The sequence below is a fragment of the Heptranchias perlo genome, chromosome 1 (assembly GCF_035084215.1).
Source record: "Heptranchias perlo isolate sHepPer1 chromosome 1, sHepPer1.hap1, whole genome shotgun sequence".
NCBI classification, from domain to species: Eukaryota; Metazoa; Chordata; class Chondrichthyes; order Hexanchiformes; family Hexanchidae; genus Heptranchias; species Heptranchias perlo.
In genome coordinates this window covers 29,384,772-29,407,180 of record NC_090325.1, presented here as the reverse complement: position 1 = coordinate 29,407,180, position 22,409 = coordinate 29,384,772, and the positions used below count along the sequence as shown (strand labels likewise).

General features: G+C 44.3%; 1 protein-coding gene across 1 annotated transcript in view; it reads left to right on the top strand.

Moving 5' to 3' along the window:
• The window catches only part of LOC137320985 (lipoxygenase homology domain-containing protein 1-like), an 87,374-nt gene that overhangs the window by 9,014 nt on the left and 55,951 nt on the right, over positions 1-22,409 (top strand). Inside the window, exons 6-14 of the mRNA XM_067983057.1 lie at positions 2,666-2,799; positions 5,696-5,844; positions 6,280-6,384; positions 7,278-7,406; positions 11,209-11,373; positions 11,990-12,171; positions 13,771-13,887; positions 15,768-15,930; positions 21,874-22,028. Of these exons, the coding sequence (XP_067839158.1) occupies positions 2,666-2,799; positions 5,696-5,844; positions 6,280-6,384; positions 7,278-7,406; positions 11,209-11,373; positions 11,990-12,171; positions 13,771-13,887; positions 15,768-15,930; positions 21,874-22,028 (1,299 nt within the window). The remainder of the gene's footprint in view (positions 1-2,665; positions 2,800-5,695; positions 5,845-6,279; positions 6,385-7,277; positions 7,407-11,208; positions 11,374-11,989; positions 12,172-13,770; positions 13,888-15,767; positions 15,931-21,873; positions 22,029-22,409) is intronic.

The window sequence follows — 22,409 nt, the reverse complement described above, 5'->3', positions numbered from 1 at the left end:
ATGGTTGGACGTTGTGTCAGGACTCACAAGTTTGACTGGCTAGTGGCATACACTATCTAAATCCACACATGACAGGCAGAAAGCACAGGATCTCTTGGCTGGGGTTGGGGGTTGGTGGGGGCAGGCTGAGCACAGGACTTGCAGAGGTTCCCGTCCCTCCTGTCTCATTTCACTCTAGCTTTGTCAGAAGGGCTCCAACATTATATGCACCAGAAGAAGTGGTGCTTAGCTCTGTGCCTGAATCCCCCTCAAATTGGAGGATCTGAGGGAGGTAGGCAGCAAGGCAAAGGAGGCCTGGAAATTTAAGTACTACATTTCTCCTCCAGCCTCCCCAAGCAGCTTTGGATCTGGATGCTTCCAGGTGCTGCTTTTTTGCCCATCTCTATTTGCCCTTAAGGCATTAAGGATCAACCACATAGTGTGGAATTGGAGTTACTTAGAGGCCAAGCTGAAGGACATTAGCAAACCAGTTGGGTTTTTTAATGAGAAAATGGCAGCTTATGTGGTCATTTTCTGGTGCTAGCCCACAAAGTGCCAGATTTATAGAAGTCATTTTCACAACTTGCCACAGTGGGATTTAGAACACACGGCCTCTGGGTGACTAGTCCAATATAGTAGCTACGAGGCTACTGTACTCCCAATAGTCAGCAGGCATGAGCCGGGTGGCCAGGCCCACAGCTGCAGGCCCCTCTGCCCTGCACTGCACGTGTATTCCCAACCCCTTTTCTGGAGCAAGACTCTGCCAGGAACTGGCGTGCGCCTCGGGTGCAACAAGCCTACTGGCCGACCAAATGCAGGCATAGCCACGTCAGGGTGAAAGGAACAAACATCAGGTACTGCACCTGTCTGCACCCACATCAGGAGAGGGACTATCATGCCCTAGTTGTTTTAAAGATTTTGCGCCACTTGACTCCCATTAGAAGGCAAGGACTCCTGCCCATTGGCTGCGGGTACGGTAGTGTAGTGTTAGGTTACTGGACTAGAAATCCTTGAGATCTGGACTAATAATCCAGAGAATACGAGTTCAAATCCCACCATAGTAGTTTGAGAATTTGAATTCAGTTTAGAAAATCTGGAAATTAAAAAGCTGGTATCAGTAAAAGTGATCATAAAGCTTTCGGATTGTTGTTAAACCCAAACTGCTTCATTAATGTCCATTAGGAAAGGAAACCTGCTGTTGATACCCAGTCTGGCCTATATGTGACTCCATTCTGACACCAATATGGTTGACTTTTAACTGCCCACTGTAGTAACCTAGCAAGCCACTCCGTTGTATCAAACTGCTAAAAAGAATAACAAGATCAAAAAATAATGGATGGACCACCGCATGCAGTGCAGCGGTCGAAGAAGAAGACCGTCCCAGAGCAACTAGGGATGGGCAATAAATGCTGGCCTTGCCACATCCCAAGAGTGAATTTTTAAAATGTCATCAGCCATCAGAAAAATAAAAGCCCATGGGATCCATGGGAAAGTGGCAAGTTGGATCGAAAATTGGCTGAGGCAGAAAGCAAAGGGTAATGGGCAACAGGTGTTTTTGTGACTGGAAGGCTGTTTCCAGTGGGGTTCCGCAGGGCTCAGTACTAGATCCCTTGCTTTTTGTGATATATATAAATGATTTAGACCTAAATGTAAGGGACATGATTAAGAAATTTGCAGATGATACAAAAATTGTCCATGTGGTTGATAGTGAGGAGGAAAGCTGTAGACTGCAGGAAGATATCAATGGACTGGTCAGATGGGCAGAAAAGTGGCAAACGGAATTCAATCCGGAGAAGTGCGAGGTAATGCATTTGGGGAGGGCAAACAAGGCAAGGGAACACACAATAAATGGGAGGATACTGAGAGGTGTAAAGGAAGAGAGCGACCTTGGAGTGCATGTCCACAGATCCTGAAGGTAGCAGGACAGGTAGATAAGGTGGTTAAGAAAGCATATGGAATACTTTCCTTTATTAGCTGAGGCACAGGAAAGGTGTGATTACACTGGAGAGGTTTCAGAGGAGATTTACGAGGATGTTGTCAGGACTGGAAAATTTGTTATGAGGAAAGATTGGATAGGCTGGGATTGTTTTCTTTGGAACAAAGGAGGCTGCGGGATGATTTAATTGAGATATATAAAATTGAGGGGCCTAGATAGAGTGGATAGGGAGGATCTATTTCCCTTAGCAGAGGAGTCAGTGACCAGGGGGCAGAGATTTAAAATAATTGGTAGAAGGATTAGAGGGGAGCTGAGGAGAAATTTTTTCACCCAGAGGGTGGTGGGGATCTGGAACTCAGTGCCTGAAAGGGTGGTAGAGGCAGAAACCCTCAATTCATTTAAAAAGTACTTGGATGTGCATTTGAAGTGCTGTAACCTACAGGGCTACGGACCAAGTGCTGAAAAGTGGGGTTAAGATGGATAGCTTTTTTTCGGCCGGCACAGACACGATGGGCTGAATGGCCTCCTTCTGTAACGTAACTTTCTATGATTCTATGTATGTTATGTATTGCTGCTGTTCGGTATAGGAGGGGATGCTACCCTCTAATTGTTGCTCTTTTTTTCTCTTGTTCCCTGCCTCCCTAATCTTCAGATTCCCCGTAGTTGCCTACTCCTAGACCCACGCTAATGCCGCTCTAGAACACTAGTGTTTTTAAAAATATTATTATTGTAGTTTGTTTTTCAATGTAGGAAGATATATTTTTGGTCAAAGCCATTGACCTAGGCGTCTTAAAGAAACTACGAATTCGACACGATAACTCAGGAGGATATGCAGCCTGGTTCCTGGACAGGGTGGAAATTGCCGATGGGAAGGATGACACTACGTGAGTATTGATGTGTACAAAATGAAAGGGTTGGAATTATAGTCTTTGTACAATATCAGAAATTTTTCTACAGCTTGCAGATTATACAGCAAACACGTTTCTCATTCCTATTCCTCCATGTTTTTTTTAAACTGAATTAATTATTTATCTGGAGCAAAAATCTCCTTTTTTGTCAAACTGGGAGTCTAAATTTTTAAAAGATCTACATAAAGGTATACATTTCTTTTTAATGTATATTGAGAAAGCGACAAGGGGAAAAAGAATTTTCCTAAGTTTTAAAAAAATTTGTTCTTAGAATGTGGGCAAAACTAACAAGGCTATATCCACTGACCAACCCAGTTGCCTTGAGGCATTAAGAGTCTACCACATATTGTGGTATTGGAATCACATTAAGCTAGACCATGATGTGGAGATGCCGGTGATGGACTGGGGTGGACAAATGTAAGGAGTCTTACAACACCAGGTTATAGTCCAACAGCTTTATTTGAAATCACAAGCTTTTGGAGGCTTCCTCCTTCGTCAGGTGAGTGTGGGATTCCATAAAGGTACAGCATATATAGTCAGAGAACAATGCCTGGTGATTACAGATAATCTTTCCAACTGCCTGTTATCAAGGCAATCAAAGGAATTGAATAGTGTTCAGACAGAGAAACATTACATACAAGAATACTGAATACATAAACGGTCAGAACACAAAGACAGAGAGAGAGAGAGAGAAACATCCGAAAGGAAGAGAAAGAGAGAGAATGACCAGTTGTATAAAAAACAGATAACTTTTTTTGCTGGTGGGGTTACATGTAGCATGACATGAACCCAAGATCCCGGTTGAGGCCGTCCTCATGGGTGCGGAACTTGGCTATCAATGTCTGCCCGATGATTTTGTACACGATAACATCAACAAGTTCCATCCCACCATCAAACTCACCATGGACTACTCCTCAGAATCGTTTCATTCTTGGACACACAAATCTCCATCAAAGACGGGCACCTCAGCACCTCACTCTACCGCAAGCCCACGGACAACCTCACGATGCTCCACTTTTCCAGCTTCCACCCTAACCACGTCAAACAGGCCATCCCATATGGACAGGCCCTGTGAATACACAGGATTTGCTCAGACAAGGAGGAACGCGATGGACACCTACAGGCACTGAAAGACGCCCTCGTAAGAACGGGATATGACTCTCGTCTCGTCGATCGACAGTTCCAACGGGCCACAGCGAAAAATCGCATAGACCTCCTCAGAAGACAAACACGGGACACAACCAACAGAGTACCCTTCATCGTCCAGTACTCCCCCGGAGTGGAGAAACTACGCCATGTTCTTTGCAGCCTTCAACATGTCATCGATGACGACGAACACCTCGCTAAGGCCATCCCCACGCCTCCACTACTCGCCTTCAAACAGCCACCCAACCTCAAACAGACCATCGTTCGCAGCAAATTACCCAGCTTTCAGGAGAACAGCGTCCACGACACCACACAACCCTGCCACAGCAACCTCTGCAAGACATGCCAAATCATCGACACAGATACCACCATCACACGAGAGGACACCACCCACCAGGTACATGGTTCATACTCCTGCGACTCGGCCAACGTTGTCTACATCATACGTTGCAGGAAAGGATGCCCCGGAGCATGGTACATTGGCGAGACCATGCAGACACTGCGACAACGGATGAACGGACACCGCGCAACAATCGCCAGACAGGAGGGTTCCCTCCCAGTCGGGGAACACTTCAGCAGTCAAGGACATTCAGCCACCGATCTTCGGGTAAGCGTTCTCCAAGGCGGCCTTCGAGACACACGACAACGCAAAATCGTCGAGCAGAAATTGATAGCCAAGTTCTGCACCCATGAGGACGGCCTCAACTAGGATTTTGGGTTCATGTCACGCTACATGTAACCCCACCAGCGAAAAAAAGTTATCTGTTTTTAATACAACTGGTCATTCTCTCTCTTTCTCTTCCTTTCGGATGTTTCTCTCTCTCTCTCTCTCTCTCTCTCTGTCTTTGTGTTCTGACCGTTTGTGTATTCAGTAGTCTTGTATGTAATGTTTCTCTGTCTGAACACTATTCAATTCCTTTGATTGCTTTGATAACGGGCAGTTGGAAAGATTATCTGTAATCACCAGGCATTGTTCTCTGACTATATATGCTGTACCTTTATGGAATCCCACACTCACCTGACTAAGGAGGAAGCCTCCGAAAGCTTGTGATTTCAAATAAAGCTGTTGGACTATAACCTGGTGTGGTAAGACTCCTTACATTAAGCTAGACCAGGTAGAGGTGGCAAATTCCTTTCCCTGAAGAGCATTTGTAACCAGTTGGGTTTTTACAATAAAGCAGATGTTTTCATGGTCAACTTTCTGGTGTTAGCCCACAGATTACCAGATTTATTGAATTCAATTCCAAACTTCCTGTGGTGGGATTTAAATTCTCAACCTCTTAATTAAAAGTTCAGTACCATAACCACTAGGCTACTATACCCAGCCTCTACCCTATTATTGCCTACTGGCTTGCCAATGTTTTTTGGCCAACACCATTTTCCCATGGGCACCCAGTCCCAAATTAATGATGGTGTTTTGGGCACATTATATCAATCAGAGATAGTCAGTAGTAATCAACACTCACTAGGGCAAGACTCAATCAATGCAGATCCTTGGCAATAAAAAGCCAATAAGGATACAAGTATCTTCCTTTATAACAACCTTCATTATGGTTGATGGGAAAATGCAGTAATGTGAACTTCCTATTTAATGCACAGATTAACTTGAAACTATCATGGAGATGGAAAGGCATCGTCAGACGGAAGTCAGTAATGCGTTCCTTATTGCAGGCCTCACAAATGATGCCTTATCTTTTAGGAATGAGTTACTGTTCTACTTCACCAGGTATTTCTTCCCTTGTGAGCGATGGTTAGCTGTTGATGAGGATGATGGCCAGACAGCAAGAGAGCTCGTTCCCGTGGATGAGGCATTCCTGAAGAAAGATTTGGACACGGATGAGCAATCTCAGGCAACACTAGGCCTTGAACAGAAAGGTGAAAAAAGTTATTGAAAAAAACAAGTCCCTTTTTCCGGCCTCACAAATGAAATGATGTGTTTGTGTTGAAGTTCACACCACCGGCATAGCTCGGCATATAATTTTTACGCATTTTGCTGTCTCTGTATCTTCCTTAGGTGTCAGCTTTGGCTCAGTGGTAGTCTGAAGCCCCACTTCAGAGACTTGAGTTCATAATCTAGGCTGACACTTCAGTGCAGTAGTACTTCATTGGCTGTGAGGTGCTACAGGATGTCTTGAGGTTTTGAAAGGTGCTATATAAATGCACGCTCTTTCAGCAGTGTACCTCTATAGAGAAAGCGGACACTGACCCAGCCTGGCATCCTGTTGACACCAAAGTCTGTTTGATTTCAGTAAAGGTTATCCAAATTGGACACTGTTCAATAAATAACCAAAACCCTTTTGTTCCCAACAGCTCAATCCACCACTTACACTATGAGGGTAAAAACTGGGGAGAAGAAGAATGCAGGGACAGACGCCAACGTGTTTATCATCCTGTTTGGCGAGAAGGATGACACAGGTAAGAATGCTTCTACATTTCAATTGGACAAACTTAAGAAAGATTCCTAGGAAAGAACCAATTGCCACAGTCCTATGCACGCTAAGTATCCAGTATTGAGTGCGGCAGCAGCGTACGGCACTAAGCGGTGTGAAAATTGGGAGGGAGGGAGAGTCGTCCCTCCCCATGGGTTGTGCTCACACACGTCCCAGTGACCAGTTGCAGAGCTGCATTGGGAACAGCCTGATGCACACCACCTAGTTGCCCTCTCACCTGGGTAAATAGTGTGAGGTACAGGGAGTGAAACTGAAAATAGGGCCTTCAGAAACAGAAAAGACTTAAGATTACAAAAAGTAATCTATTCGGGGGTTAGTTATAAAAAGTAGTAACTATTATAGTTAATTATAGCCTATGTTTTCTGTTTTTACTTCTAGAAATGTTAATATCCCTTTTTTTCAAGTTAATTAGCAGCATATGTTGAAGGGTCAGTGTTAACGTGCATGTCCATGGTAAGCAAGCAGATACGGCAGCTATCATTACTGGCAGCACGGGACACATGTTCCAGTGCAACAGCTCAGAGGAAAAAGACATTAATCAGTTGCTACCGCTGTCCTTGCGCTGCCAACTGTTTGTCTTTCTCATGAGGTAGATGTTACCTGACTTAGCCCCCCTCTTACCCTGGTGCCTGTTGACCAGCAGTGAATTGTTTGCAGATGCCTTTATTAATGGCATTTATTTAGTCTTTTTTTAAACTCAAGTCAAATTCACAAGCTGCCATGATGGGATTTGCGCTCACATTCTGTGCATTATTACTCCAGGCCTCTGGATTACTACGCTACTGTACCCGACTTCTGCTAGCAGCAGAAAACATATCCCTATATTTTTTATCAAATCTTTCTTTCATGTAAATGTAGGGATTGTCAACCTCAAGGCATCAAAGACTCACAAAAATAAGTTTGAGAAAGGAAATATCGATGAGTTTACTGTAGAGGCCGTGGACATTGGAGCACTGAAAAAAATCCGAATCGGACATGATAACCGCGGTAAGTTCTGATGTACTCTCCTCATGGCACAGGAGCTGCTTACAGAGACTCAGTAGTACATGGGAGTTATAGAAACCTACAACACCTGTTCACATCAAGTTAGTGATTCAGCTTTTATTGTCAGCTTAGAATATAAGAAAATATAGAACAAGGAAAGGCCATTCGACCATTCGAGGAGCCTCCTTCCATTGGCTATGCACAATCTACCCTATCACGAATCTGACCCCTTTAATCTCCTGAGGGCAAATTCTGCATAAACTTTCTTTGAAAATCATAAAGGGTGATTCCGTGATCCGACGTTCACTGAGAGCGCATCGCAGTAAAGATCTCAGTGCAGCCTGTGACATTCTGTCCATTCATTTCAGTGATGTAAAATCACATGCATGATTTCCCAAGATGTCTAAGTAACACTCCTCACCGGATGCACCAGATGATGGGATCACCCGCTATTATTCCATCCTGTTTATGAGACACTGATGTTTAGCCAATGATTTTGGGTTGATAAACATTTTGGAAACACTTATTGAAGAACCTTGAACAAGCAATGGGGTCAATTTTCTGTTCCTAATATCCCAGGAAGTGAGAGTGGAAACCCATAATGCCAGATCTTTGCCCCCTTTGCACATAATGTGCACTTCCTAGAGTCCAACAGGTGGGGATGGTAAGCTACCGCTTAAAACTGGCAGGAGCTTTTAAATTCCATTTAAATGTGGTAGTGACATTGTGACTCTTTCCACATCATTTTCTGAGGATAATGCTAGGCTGATGCCAATGGAAACTCAGTGATAGCTGTTGCAGGGCTGTGCCTTCAAATTGTAGGATCTGTAAAGGACAACCAGCAACTTCCGCTTACCTCATTTGGAGCTTTATTTCCAATCCTTTGGAGCAGAGCACCACAGTGTGGTCAGAGGCAATTTAGCTGCTGCTTCTGACAAAAGCCACCAGGTCAAAATTCTGCTTGGACTATACATTACTGCAGACCATTAAGACCTGCTGCAGCACATAACTTCCTGCCCCCTGGGATTTGAAGAAGGTACCTAAATCCAAGGCATTAGTTTTGCCCGTTGCTTGTCCAACACATACCAAGGACCTGAACCCAAAAAAAACCATAAAGTCTGACATTACGGCCTCAGTCTTCCAATTGAATGCTGACACTAACTCAGTAAAATGAACTAAACAGCAACAAAGGAACTTAGAGCTCCAGAAAATGCCATTAGGGTCATTGGATCAATCCTAAAGGCCAGAAATGATGGTCCACCACTCTATCTCCAATACCACTCAATCATTTCCCTCACCAAAAATACACAGCTAGCTCCTTTGAATCTACTGTCGCAGTCAACCTCCACTGCCTCTCCGGGCAGTCCATTCAACACTTATAACTCTATGTACAAAGTTGTTAAAATGTCTGTTCAAATTTAGAATCATGGCATGATACAGCACAGAAGGAAGCCATTCGGCTCATCGTGCCTGCACTTTGGAAGAGCTATCCAATTAGTCCCACTTCCCTGCTCTTTCCCCATATCCCTGCAAATTTTTCCCCTTCAAGTATTTATCCAATTCCCTTTTGAAAGTTGTTATTGAATTTGCTTCCATCGCCCTTTCAGGCGGTACGTTCCAGATCATAACAGCTCGGTGCGTAAATTTTTTTTCCCTCATCTCGCCTCGTGTTCTTTTGCCAATTACTTTAAATCTGTGTCCTTGGTTACCAACCCTTCTGCCACTGGAAACAGTTTCTCCTTATTTACTCTATCAAAACACTTCATGATTTTGAACACTTCTATCAAATCTCCCCTTAACTTTCTCTGCTCTAAGGAGAACAACCCCAGATTCTCTACTGTCTCCATGTAATTGAACTTTTTCATCCCCCCTGGTACTATTCTAGTAAATCTCCTCTGCCCTCTCTCTATGGCCTTGACATCATTCCTAAAGTGTGGTGCCCAGAATTGGACACAGTACTCCAGCTGGGGTCTGTGCCCCCACCTTGTTGCAGCTTGTGGCTGTGTCAAACATGTTGTTAGGGTTCAGTTTATATATACTCTATCAATTTAAACAGCTTTTCACTGTGCCCTCTCCAAGGCCAAGATGCCCCTACTGCAAACAGAATCTGCCTTATGCCTTCACATTGCCTGAAGGAGTGACTCATTGGTGAAACACCAAACCAGGTGACAAACTAGGTAACAAAACAATTTGGTGGCACAATTTGGCACTGAGCAGCAAGGCAGTAATCCGGCCCTGGGGAACAGAAAATAGGACCAAACCCAAGTGCATGAATGGTACTAAAGCCACAAGCCTAATCCATCATTGTCTTATGCTTTCATCAGTTCTTACCCAACCCCATCGGAGTTTCAGGGTCAGTGGGAGGACACCACGTTAGCATGGGGCAAATAGCGACAAGCACCACTCTGGATGCATCGCTCCACCCACCTGCCCCATGTCTGTGGAAACTCGCCTGTTGACCCACCGTTGGGGGGCGTTGCTCAAGCATTGCCCTCTCAACCCCACCAAAAGTCCTACTGGCCCCTGACCTGCAAATTCATTTTTATTTTAAATCTTCAGGGTTAATGGCCACTGGTCTGGCCTGGACCCCACTGGTGTGGGCCCACATACACGATTATAGAGTTTTCCTCCACTCGCTCAGTGTAACCGCCTTCAATACTAAGGTGGGTGCCATTGGAGCTTGAGGAACGGAACTCCCTGCTTAGAGAGTCCCCAGCCCTGACTTCGGCTCCTGACCATTATTTGTCTTGGGTGAATGGAGGTTCTGCCCTTTACAAGGCATTGAGGAAAGTTCCAGTCTCTGCTATTTTCCTGGAGGGTTCCACCAGTCTGGAGGCCAACTGAACCCCTAAGAAATATTAGGGCCAAAATGTATATGATCTTTATTTACCACTAGGTGATCTCCTATGATGTGGAGATGCCGGTGATGGACTGGGGTTGATCTCCTATGGCATTGCTTATGGGCAGTCTGGAGTCTGGAATGTATTTTTAATGTTTAGCTGTTAACGTGGCCTATGCCTTTAAGACCATTGTTCTTTATGTTCTGAACAGGACCTGTGGTCAATTAGAGGCTAATAATTGTTTATGATAGAAGTTTCCCTAGATTGGGAGCTGCTTGGCTCCTCTCCTTGTTATCTTAACAGCCTGTCCAGATTATCGCAAGATTAATAAAACAACAGGACATAATTTAGTTCTTTTCTCCTTTAATATACTTTTTTAAGGTTGTTCACTTACAATTTATTGGTGTTTTATACAAAATGTGATGCCTGCAGTGTTACAGACAATCTCAAAACTTTATATAAAGTGACTGTGTTCCCTGAACAACAAATAGCCCTGTCATCATCCATACCTTGTTGACAGTGCCATGTGCTGGCTGCTTAGTAGTTTGAAGCTTAACATAAAACATGGAAGCATTTCCTTTCCCCGGTGGCCTTCTAATGGGCCATGTCCAACTTATTCTGTTGTGATCCTTTTTCAACTAAGAAGGCAAGCCCTCACACATAAAACTTCAAAGATGAAAAATCTGTGAAATTTCTACCTGACTCCCAAAGGTAATCAAGCAAAAACTCCAGAGCTTAATCTAACAGATTATTATGATTTTCTAGTTGTATTCCACAGGTGTCAGTTCATGGATTTATCAGGACTGCTTCCAGAGTGTACCTTACTATACCTGTCCATCTCTGTCTATTCTTATCCTGTGACCTTAAATCTACTTCATAAACATTTCCACTCTTTATATATTTAAGTGCAATTCCAGTTTTAACACTCAAAAGGTTAACTCTCATGTTGCCTTGTGTTCTCTTAGGAGGCTGTGCTGGCTGGTTTTTAGATTGGGTGGAAATCGATGCCCCATCACTTGGACAATTACTGCGCTTCCCATGTGGACGTTGGTTGGATAAATCTGAGGATGATGGATACATAGTACGAGACCTCTTCCCGGCAGACTTGCAGACTAAAGACTATGTTCCATGTATGTTACAGCTTGCTGGTTAAATGAGATAGGAGTCATTGCTCTTAGCAATGTAGGCAATCTCAGCCAATTCAGTTAAAGGAACATCTAAATCCAGTTCGCTGGGGATGAATGGGAAATGGTATGGTACATTGCAATTCTGTACTATGGGAGTGAATGGGAAGTGGTTTTGCCTATTGGAATTCCATACTGTGGGAGTGAATTGGAAGTGGTTTACCTTTATCATGTGAGTCGCCAATGCCATCTTTTCCCCTCTCTCCCATGACTTTCATTCTCCTTCAGTTCCATTTCTCATCCTCAGGCAGATCAGAAAATCGTCTCCTTTGTGTTTCATATGAGAGATCCACTTACTCTGACATTGATCTGAAGCAGTTTGCTTGGGATACATTCGTAAAATGGATCCTCTCTGATTTTTCACATTGAATCCATGTACACAGTGCTCTGAGCTCACACAGCTCTGCCAATAGATTCAACAGACGGGAAGTGAGCTCAGCTGCCTGCTGGGATGTTGCACGCTGAGAATGTTTTAAAAATCAACAAAAAATTGACAGAAATAAATCATAGTACAGAATTTCAATAGGTTCAGCTCCTATGCTTCTCTACTTTGTTGTTCCAGTTGTTCCATACGAGATCACTGTTTACACCTCCGACATTTACGGAGCTGGGACCGATGCCGATGTCTTCATCGTCCTTTATGGGAGAGACGGCATCTGCACCCATCAGAAGTCTCTATGTGTTAACAAGCGGGAGCGAAGGATGTACTTTGCGAGAGACGCTGTCAATAAGTTCATCGTAGAGGTATGCATATATCCAATAAAATAATTTAATCCATCCCATTTACTTGTCAACTGTAAGCTCACAGTAAACACTGAGATAATCAAGCTTACTGCAAAAGTATCCAGTCAGTTTAAACTATCAGTAAACCTGATTGATTACTGGAAAGACTTCAACGCCATTTGATTACAAATCAAAACAGGCCATCTTAACTCTGACTTATATATGCTGCGGCCGTCTTTAGAGTATTGGGGTAAACTTGATGATTTAGTGTTTCGAGCGCAGAGCATTGAACAATGGGACCACGTATCGGGAATTTGACTGCAAATCGATAGTGCTCACCCACATACCCAGATTCCCCTTATATGTAAAGCTCTGTGCCCAGGAGCACTAAATTGTAAACTTGACCACATTGTGTAAGATTTAAGCACTTTAGTTTCCAAAGGACACTGATGGATTGGCAAGAAGTCACAGAAGAGCAATAAAGAAAATTCTGGGACTTGGGGCTCTCGTTTTTGAAAAGGTCAAAGTTTCAAACTTGTTTTCATTGAGAGAAAAGATGTGGTTTAAAGTGCTGAGAAAATGGATAATGCGGATACCATATACCTAGAATGCAGATCTAGAGAGTGTATTCATCTATAAACCTGGCAGGTTCTGAGAAGGATAGATATAAAATTCCTCTTCCGAGACTAGTCAGTATGTGGAGTAGGGCCTCATCACAAGCAGTGATTGCTCTGTCAATTAAGTTCTTATAATGGAACTGAATAAAAAGTTGCATTTTCAATTATTGATAAACCAAGGTGAAGGGCGACAGCCCATAGTGCAGGACCCCCTCTATGGATAAAAAGAGGAAAAAGAACAAGGCAAACCGGATTTCTAGGCTCTTTTGCCAAAGCTATGGTGGACGGGCGGGAGAACCCCAACAAAATCCAAACCCAGCAAAATCCAACTCCAATGTTCATACAAGGAACTGCACAGTGAGTCTTGATTTAAAAACAAGGGAGGAGGAAGAGCATGTAGTATTGTATGATTGCAATCATGAATAACAAGTGAAGAAAGTTTAGAGTTAGGGTTAACTTTAGGGTTAGGAGCACTGAGTACAGTTGTATCAATAAAATAGAGAGAGAAGAAAGGTTATGACGGAGAATGAGGGTAGAGGTGAGAGAGCACTCGAGGTGTCAAGCATTATCTTGTGTCCTGCCACTCATACAAGAGAGGTATTAAAGGATGATTTTACAAAGTGATGGTTCAGGTGGAGAGCTTTACCCATTGGGAGCGTGCACTAAGAATTCGGCTAAATTCCTGATATGTGTTCTCCGAGGGTAAGGCTCCCTGCTTGGAGCACCAATTTGTAAAATTGGTCCTTAGAAGAGCCTTTCAGACAGGGGCTCACCATGGAACCTGTAGGCTAGGGTTTTATAGATTGGGAACAAGGTAGAGGGAGCTTTATTGTGTCTGGCTTTGCAATATCTGATCTAGGAATGCTTGAAGTTGTCACCGAGTTCCCAAGGTTGAAACTGTTCATTCTCTGGCACTGTCAATGCTCAACCTCGATGAGCAAAAGACATTATATGAAATAGAAATATATCTTAAAGATTGTGATAAAGCCACATTTCTTTTTAGTTGGAGGATGTTGGTGAGTGCATCGAGAAGGTTCGAATCGGACATGACGGTCGAGGCATCAATTCCGGCTGGCACTTGGACAGAGTGGATATCAGGCGACTCCTGCCAAAGGGAAAGGTCAGTGCCACTGGAGAAAATAGTTCAGATTCAAATTTGTAGAATAGGTCCCGGGGAAGGCCACTAAAGCAAATATTATCAATGTGTTCAAGAGTCCACTGGACGATTTAATTTCCTCTTTTACTGCACTGTTTAACGCGATTGAATAAAATCCCTTTCTGTGGTCTTTACCTGTTTGTTTTAAGTGAGTTACGACCTTCATTGAAATAGCATTCAAAGCAATTTTACATACACATATTAAGCCATGTGATGCCTGAGGAAATTAAAGCCCCAGAAGTGTTCCTGGAGAAAAAAACATTGAGTGATACAGTGAGAAGATTGAGATCAGTCAAAAAGGGGTCAAATTGTTTGGACAACTAGTATTTCTTTTTCTTATTGGTATCATGATTCATACATCTTTTGAATCTCTAATTTATTCCTCAAATCTTTTCTACTTGGTCTCAACTGAACGCACCACACCATCCCTGGTCAAAGGGATTGGCAGGCAACCTGGTCCATTAACATTAAAAGCCTCTGATGGTAGTACGCAAACCATAACCACTGGCAGGTGCAGCAAACTACCTTAGGTCTCTCTTTCCAAGCTTCATCCCCCTTGTTGAGCATGCTTGGTCTCTGCTTGTCTCCTCCCTTCTGGGGACATGGCTGAGATTGAGGACTGAGTGGAGTGAGGGAACCTACGTCCTGCTGCTCTATGATGCAGCATGTTGGTGTTTGAGGGGGTGATGCTAACATCTGGGGTTCTGACAGCCCAAATGTTTTCACCTGCTGATAATTCCCAACCATTAGTGTATTGTGTTTCATTGTGCTGGCAAAGGGCTGCTGCTGGGGCAAGTTTTATTTTGGTCAACCAGGTGTCTGATCACACAGAATTCGGTCACAATTCAAACTGAAGTACTGAGTAATCTATGTAGGTAGAGTTTCTGTTTGCCCAATATGGAGTGCATACTCTCTTTTTTAGAGACATACCCCACCTGCTTAGGTCCAGAGAGCTTAAGGCACAAATTGGCAGCAGCCAAAGCTTAGGGTCGCCAAAGCGTGCACAGGCGTACTGCTGGAGTTAACCAGCTTAAATCATATAGCTAATCATTAGGGCATTGGCTTGCAAAGTTAAATGGAGCTGAATGGGAACAATCTCATCCGACATCCTCCCTCCATGACAGGTGTATTCTTCCTGTCCTGTCAATTAACCAAATTAGCTGGTGAGTCATCAACAGTGTCTGCATTACTGTGGATCTGTCTTGCTTAGAGGGGATCCGAACTGCTGTGATTTTATTCTAAGGTTAGCCACAGGACTTTATAAAATGATTCCCTGGGGTAAAAAGTAAATAATGGAGATAGTTCAATTTTGTTTTGTTTTCCTAGCACTGTTTATTGAGAAGGGACCAAACAAAAAATTCAGACATTAATTTTCAAATACAAATAAAGAAATACTCACATTTATATAAGCACCTTTCATGTCCTCAGGATGCTGCAAAGCGCTTTACAGCTAATGAATTATTTTTGAAGTGTAGTCACTGTTGTTTTATAAGTAAACACACCAGCCAATTTGCACACTAGGTCCCACAAAAAGCAATGAGGTGAATGGCCAATTGATTTGTCTTATGGTGTTATTGATTGAAAGAATAATGTTGGCCAGGACATTTCCTCTTGCTCTTCTTCAAATAGTGCCTTTGGATGTTTAACATCCATCTGAGAGGGCTGACAGTATCTCCAACAATGCGAGGTATCAGCCTAGATTATATGGTTAAATCCTGGAGTGGGGCTTAAATGTATGACGTTCTGATTTAATGGTAATAGTGCTACCACTGGGCCAAGGAAATAGGATAGAGAGTTTATGGGTATACCTGTAGCTTAACCCTCTGTATTTACTTGAATGCTAGGGCTCGGAGACAATTACTTTTCCCTGTGAGCGCTGGCTGGCAAAGTCCGAAGATGATGGGGAAATCATCCGAGAACTGGTGCCCTTAGAGATTATTCAGAAAAAGCTGCTGAAAGACGGGACACTGAAGCACACTGAGACTACCGTGGAGGATGCACTGGAAAGTGAGTATTCGTGCAGTGAGGGAGAGAGGGACAAATGGAAGATGCCGGAAAGATTTGGTGCATCCCCTTCTGTTTCTTCTATAGACAGACAAAGGCTCCATGTGCTCGTGCCACGGAATGACAGGACATGGGGTCAGAGCCATGATCTGCCACATTCTGCTACATTCACTATCTCAGTTGTGATACTAGGGCACTCCAAGCAGATACCGAGCTTGTCCCCGCAAAGAGGAAACAAAAGTCAGGAGAACACCCTGGGTCACTCTCTCATGTACTTCCTAGTTGCCAATTTCAGAATAGAGTGGGAACAAATTACTTATACACCATTTTCACTGCAGACAGTACATATGCTGTTAAAACCAAGAAGGGGTTAGTTAGGAAAAAGACAGATTTCTCTCCGTCAACCAAAGCAAAATACTGTGGATGCTGGAAATCTGAAATAAAAATAGAAAATGCTGAAAATACTCAGCAGGTCAGGCAGCATCTGTGGAGAGAGAAAGAGTTAATGTTTCAGGTCGCTGACCTCTCGTCAGAAAGTTTCTCTCCTTCCCTCCTCTCCTGAAGTCATTGGCTCCCTCACCGGCCTCTGAGCACAGTCATTGCCCCAAAAGATGCAGAAGCGGGCCCCACGGGACTGCAGACCAGAAAGATCGCCTGAATCACAAACAATCAAGTAATTTTTTAAAAAAATATCAGCCCCTTTACACAGGAGAATTGAAGAAGGTTTGTGTGGGGTTTCCAGGGGAGGAGTTCCTGGGAAATGAAAGTTTCTGGCCGCATGGGGCAGGCCGTGCCTGAGGTACACCATGGTGGTTCAGGTACCTGCTGGCCCCAAGCGGATGAGGTGACCCCCCACTGACCCCACAGACTCTGGTGAAGGGCACTGGCGGGCGTGATCCCAGCATAACTGACAGGACATGGTCTGTGGATTTTTGGGACCAATATAAGTTAAACCAAAACCTCAAATATTATAGTGGGATATGTTATTTTCTAGATACTAGGACTGGCCAGATGGACCACAGTGGTCTTTCCTGGTCCTGTATATTCCTATGTTCCAAGACAGTGAATTATCCAGCTGTGAGAATATTGCAGCTGAGCCCAATGCCATTTTTACTTGCTATCTGTGTACCATTACTAGCAGGCGTCACTGGATAGTGAACAGGAACAGGAACCTCCCCAAAATGGGTAGACGGATAGAAAAAGAAAGGCTTGCATTTATATAGCGCCTTTCACAACCTTAAGACTTCCCAAAGCACTTTACAGCCAATTAAGTACTTTTGAAGCGTAGTCACTGCTGTAAAGTAGGAAACAGATGCCAGTTGTAGCACCCGGACCTATGGGCCACCTGAGATCGTCCTGCTGTGGACACAAAGGCCTGAAATATAGAAAAGGTGAACTTCTTTACAGGTGGGCTCTCCTCCACACCTGATCTTTCCGTATTTGGTGTGCCCAGCCGATCCAGGACAGGAAATCTTTTTTTTATTCGCTCATGGGATGTGGGTGTCGTTGGCTGGGCCAGCATTTATTGCCCATTCCTAATTGCCCTTGAGATGGTGGTGGTGAGCCGCCATCTTGAACCGCTGCAGTCCGTGTGCTAAAGGTTCTCCCACAGTGCTGTTAGGATGGGAGTTCCAGGATTTTGACCCAGTGACGATCAAGGAACGGCGATATATTTCCAAGTCAGGATGGTGTGTGACTTGGAGGGGAACGTGCAGGTGGTGTTGTTCCCATGTGCCTGCGGCCCTTGTCCTTCTAGCTGGTAGAGGCCGTGTGTTTGGGAGGTGCTGTCGAAGAAGCCTTGGCGAGTTGCTGCAGTGCATCCTGTGGATCGTACACACTGCAGCCACTGTGCGCCGGTGGTGGAGGTAGTGAATGTTTAGGGTGGTTGATGGGGTGCCAATCCAGCGGGCTGCTTTGTCCTGGATGGTGTCGAGCTTCTTGAGTGTTGTTGGAGCTGCACTCATCCAGGCAAGTGGAGAGTATTCCATCACACTCCTGACTTGTGCCTTGTCGATGGTGGAAAGGCTTTGGGGAGTCAGGAGGTGAGTCACTCGCCACAGAATACCCAGCTTCTGACCTGCTCTTGTAGCCACAGTATTTATGTGGCTGGTCCAGTTAATTTCTGGTTAATGGTGACCCCCCAGGATGTTGATGGTGGGGGATTCGGCGATGGTAATGCTGCTGAATGTCAAGGGGAGGTGGTTAGATTCTCTCTTGTTGGAGGTGGTCATTGCCTGGCACTTGTCTGGCCCGAATGTTACTTGCCACTTATCAGCCCAAGCCTGGATGTTGTCCAGATCTTGCTGCATGCGGGCACGGACTGCATCATTATCTGAAGGGTTGCAAATGGAACTGAACACTGTGCAATCATCATTTCTGACCATATGATGAAGGGAAGGTCATTGATGAAGGATCTGTAGATGGTTGGGCCTAGGATATTGCCGTGAGGAGCTCCTGCAGCAATGCCCTGGGGCTGAGAGGATTGGCCTCCAACAACCATTTCCTTTGTGCTGGGTATGACTCCAGCCACTGGAGAGTTTTCCCCCTGATTCCCATTGACTTCAATTTTACTAGGGCTCCTTGGTGCCACACTCGGTCAAATGCTGCCTTGCTGTCAAGTTGTTGCACTGCAGCAACTTGCCAAGGCTTCTTAACAGCACCTCCCAAACCCGCAACCTCTACCACCTAGAAGGACAAGAGCAGCAGGCACATGGGAACAACACCACCTGCACGTTCCCCTCCAAGTCACACTCCGTCCCGACTTGGAAATATATCGCCGATCCTTCATCGTCGCTGGGTCAAAATCCTGGAACTCCTTTCCTTACAGCACTGTGGGAGAACCTTCGCCACACGGACTGCAGCGGTTCAAGAAGACGGCTCACCACCACCTTCTCAAGGGCAATTACAGATGGGCAATAAATGCTGGCCTCGCCAGCGACACCCACATCCCATGAACGAATAATTTTAAAAAAGGGCAGTTACTCTCACCTCACCTCTGGAATTCAGCTCTTTTGTCCATGTTTGGACCAAGGCTGTAATGAGGTCTGGAGCAGAGTGGTCCTGGCGGAACCCAAACTGAGCATAGGTGAGCAGGTTATTGGTGAGTAAGTTGCCGCTTGATAGCACTGTCAACAATACCTTCCATCACTTTGCTGATGATTGAGAGTAGACTGATGGGGCGATAATTGGCCCGATTGGATTTGTCCTGCTTTTTGTTGACAGGACATACCTGGGCAATTTTCCACATCGTCGGGTAGATGCCAGTGTTGTAGCTGTACTGAAACAGTTTGGCTGGAGGCGCGGCTAGTTCTGGAGCACAATTCTTCAGCACTACAGCTGGGATGTTGTCGGGGCCCATAGCCTTTGTTGTATCCAGTGTACTCAGCCGTTCCTTGATATCACGTGGAGTGAATCGAATTGACTGAAGACTGGCTTCTGTGATGGTGTGGATATCGGGAGGAGGCTGAGATGGATCATCCACTCAGCACTTCTGGCTGAAGATGGTTGCAAACACTTCAGCCTTATCTTTTGCACTCACGTGCTGGACTCTATGATTTTAAGTGTGGAAGCAAAGGGGGAATAAGAAGAAATACCTTCAGTGTAAAGAAGGGTGTATAAAGTGCTCACCCCTGCTGAGGTAATTTGTAAAAAAAAATCATTGAAACCCTTGTAGTAGATATTTGACATTTCAATTTTCTTTACCTGTGGATCCCCATCATTTCAGGTTCTCCACCTACAAAAGCGAGGCTCACATCTACTATCAGCTACATGACCTGTGAGTGGGCAGGTCAATTAGAAATCACACAAATCAGCTTCCTTTCTGTCGGGGGAAATTTCATTTGGATGCAATTTCTAATGGAATCGTAAACCTGCTCTTTTAGAAACATTTACTCTTGATGGAGATAGTTAATATAGGAAATCATCCCATTAGAATCGTAGAAATTTACGGCACAGAAGGAAGCCATTCGGCCCATCGTGTCTGTGCCGGCTGCAAAAGAGCTATCTAGCCTAATCCCACTTTCCAGCTTTTGGTCCATAGCCTTGTAGGTTACGGCGCTTCAGGTGCACATCCTAGTACTTTTTAAATGCGATGAGGGTTTCTGCCTCCTTTTGGGCTGAGAGTTCCAGACTCCCACCACCCTCTGGGTTAATAAATTTCTTCTCAGCTCCTCTCTAATCCTTCTGCCCCCAATTACTTTAAATCTATGCACCCAGATTATTGACCTGTCTGCTAAGAGAAGTAGGTCCTTCCTATCCATTCTATCTAGGCCCTTCATAATTTTATGCACCTCAATTAAATTTTCCCTCAGCCTCCTCTGTTCCAAAGAGAACAACCCCAGCCTATCCAATCTTTCCTCATAGCTAAAATTCTCCAGTCCTGGCAACATCCTCATAAATCTCCTCTGTACTTTGTCTAGTGCAATCATGTCTTTCTTGGAATGTGGTGATCAGAACTGTACACAGCACTCTAGCTGTGGCCTAACTAGTGTTTTATACAGTTCTAGCACTACCTCTCTGCTCTTATATTCTATGCCTCGGCTAATAAAGGAAAGTATCCCGAATGCCTTCTCAACCACCTTAGCTACCTATCCTGCTACCTTCAGGGATCTGTGGACATGCACTCCAAAAAAAGTCCTTTTGTTCCTCTACACCTCTCAGTATCCTCCCATTGATGTATTCCTTTGCCTCATTTTCCCTCCCCAAATGCATTACCTCACACTTCTCCAGATTGAATTCCATTTGCCACTTTTCTGCCCACCTGACCAGTCCATTGATATCTTCCTGCAGTCTACAGCTTTCCTCCTCACTATCAACCACACAGCCAATTTTGCATCATCTGCAAACTTCTTAATCATGCCCCCTACATTTAAGTCTAAATCATTAACATATATCACAAAAAGCAAGGGACCTAGTACTGAGCCTTGCGGAGCCCCACTGGAAACAGCCATCCAGTCACAAAAACACCCATCGACCTTTTGCTTCCTGCCACTGAGCCAATTTTGGATCCAACTTGTCACTTTCCCTTGGATCCCAGGGGCTTTTATTTTCCTGACCAGTCTGCCATGTGGGACCTTGTCAAAAACCTTGCTAAAATCCATGTAGACTACATCAAATGCACTAACCTCATCGACTCTCCTTGTTACCGCCTCAAAAAATTCAATCAAGTTAGTCAGACACGACCTTCCCTTAAATCCATGCTGACTGTCCTTGATTAATCCGTGCCTTTCTAAATGACGATTAATACTGTCCCTCAGAATTTTTTCCAATAATTTGCCCACCACCAAGGCTAGGTTGACTGGCGCACTATGTTACCAATATCACTAATGCAGTGACCAGAGGAAATCATTCCCCAGTCCCAGATGCCCAGGAGGTGCCCAAGCCAGGAAACTTCCTTTAACAGTTGAAGAGACAGCGGTGCATGCTACATGCCTGATAATGTTTCAAGAAGCAACAGAAAATGTCTAGGTAAGTGCAGTGAGAATTTAGCAGTCACCAATACATGTGTTCTATGTATTGTTTCAGCACTGAATCCATATCCTTCTACTCTATCAAGTAAGGAATCTGTTCAATTTTCACTTTGAATAAATCAGTCGAGTCCTCTCCTAACTGCAATCTACTCATTGGGGGTCAATTTGACTTTTGACGATAGTGTAAAACGCATGTTATCGGCTCGGCAGTCCTTTAATCACCTCTCCCAATTTTCGTTTCCATTGAGGCTGGGAGAGGTGTTTAACAGGTGGCCGAGCCGATATCACCTGGTTTTACATTATCGCCAAAGTCAAATCTATCCCCATTATGTTCATAACTCTAACTGTGACATTACTTAATCCTGAAGTTACAATTAGTTTGAGGTTTTCTTAACTCATTTTCCATTTGAATTGTGTTTCACCTCTAAATTTCACAAAAGTATCCCCTAATGATTCCTATTGTCCTTTTTGTTTGAAGCTCACACTTACAAGATTTCCGTGTACACGGGTGATGTCTACAGAGCAGGAACAGATGCAAACGTCTTCCTCACTATCTACGGAGATCTGGGAGACACTGGAGAAAGGAAACTGAGTAAATCTGAGTCACACACCAACAAGTTTGAACGAGACCAGGTTAGTGTGAAGCTTTGAATAGGTGTGGAACATAGGCACAGGAGTAGGCCATTTAGCCCCTCGAGCCTGTTCCGCCATTCAATCAGATGGCTGACCTGTACCTCAACACCATTTACCCGCCTTTGCTCCAAATCCCTTGATACCCCTGATCTCAGTCTTAAAATTTCAATTAACCCAGCATCCTCATCCTATTGTGGAAGAGAATTCCAGATTTACACTATCCTTTGTGTGAAAATGTGCTTCCTGATTTCACTCCTACATGGTCTGGCTCTAATTTTAAGATTATGCCCTATTCTTAACTCCCACTCTAATTATGTCTTCCTGCCCTGCCTCCATATCCCTCTATTCCATTAAGAACAGAAGAAATAGAAGCAGGAGTAG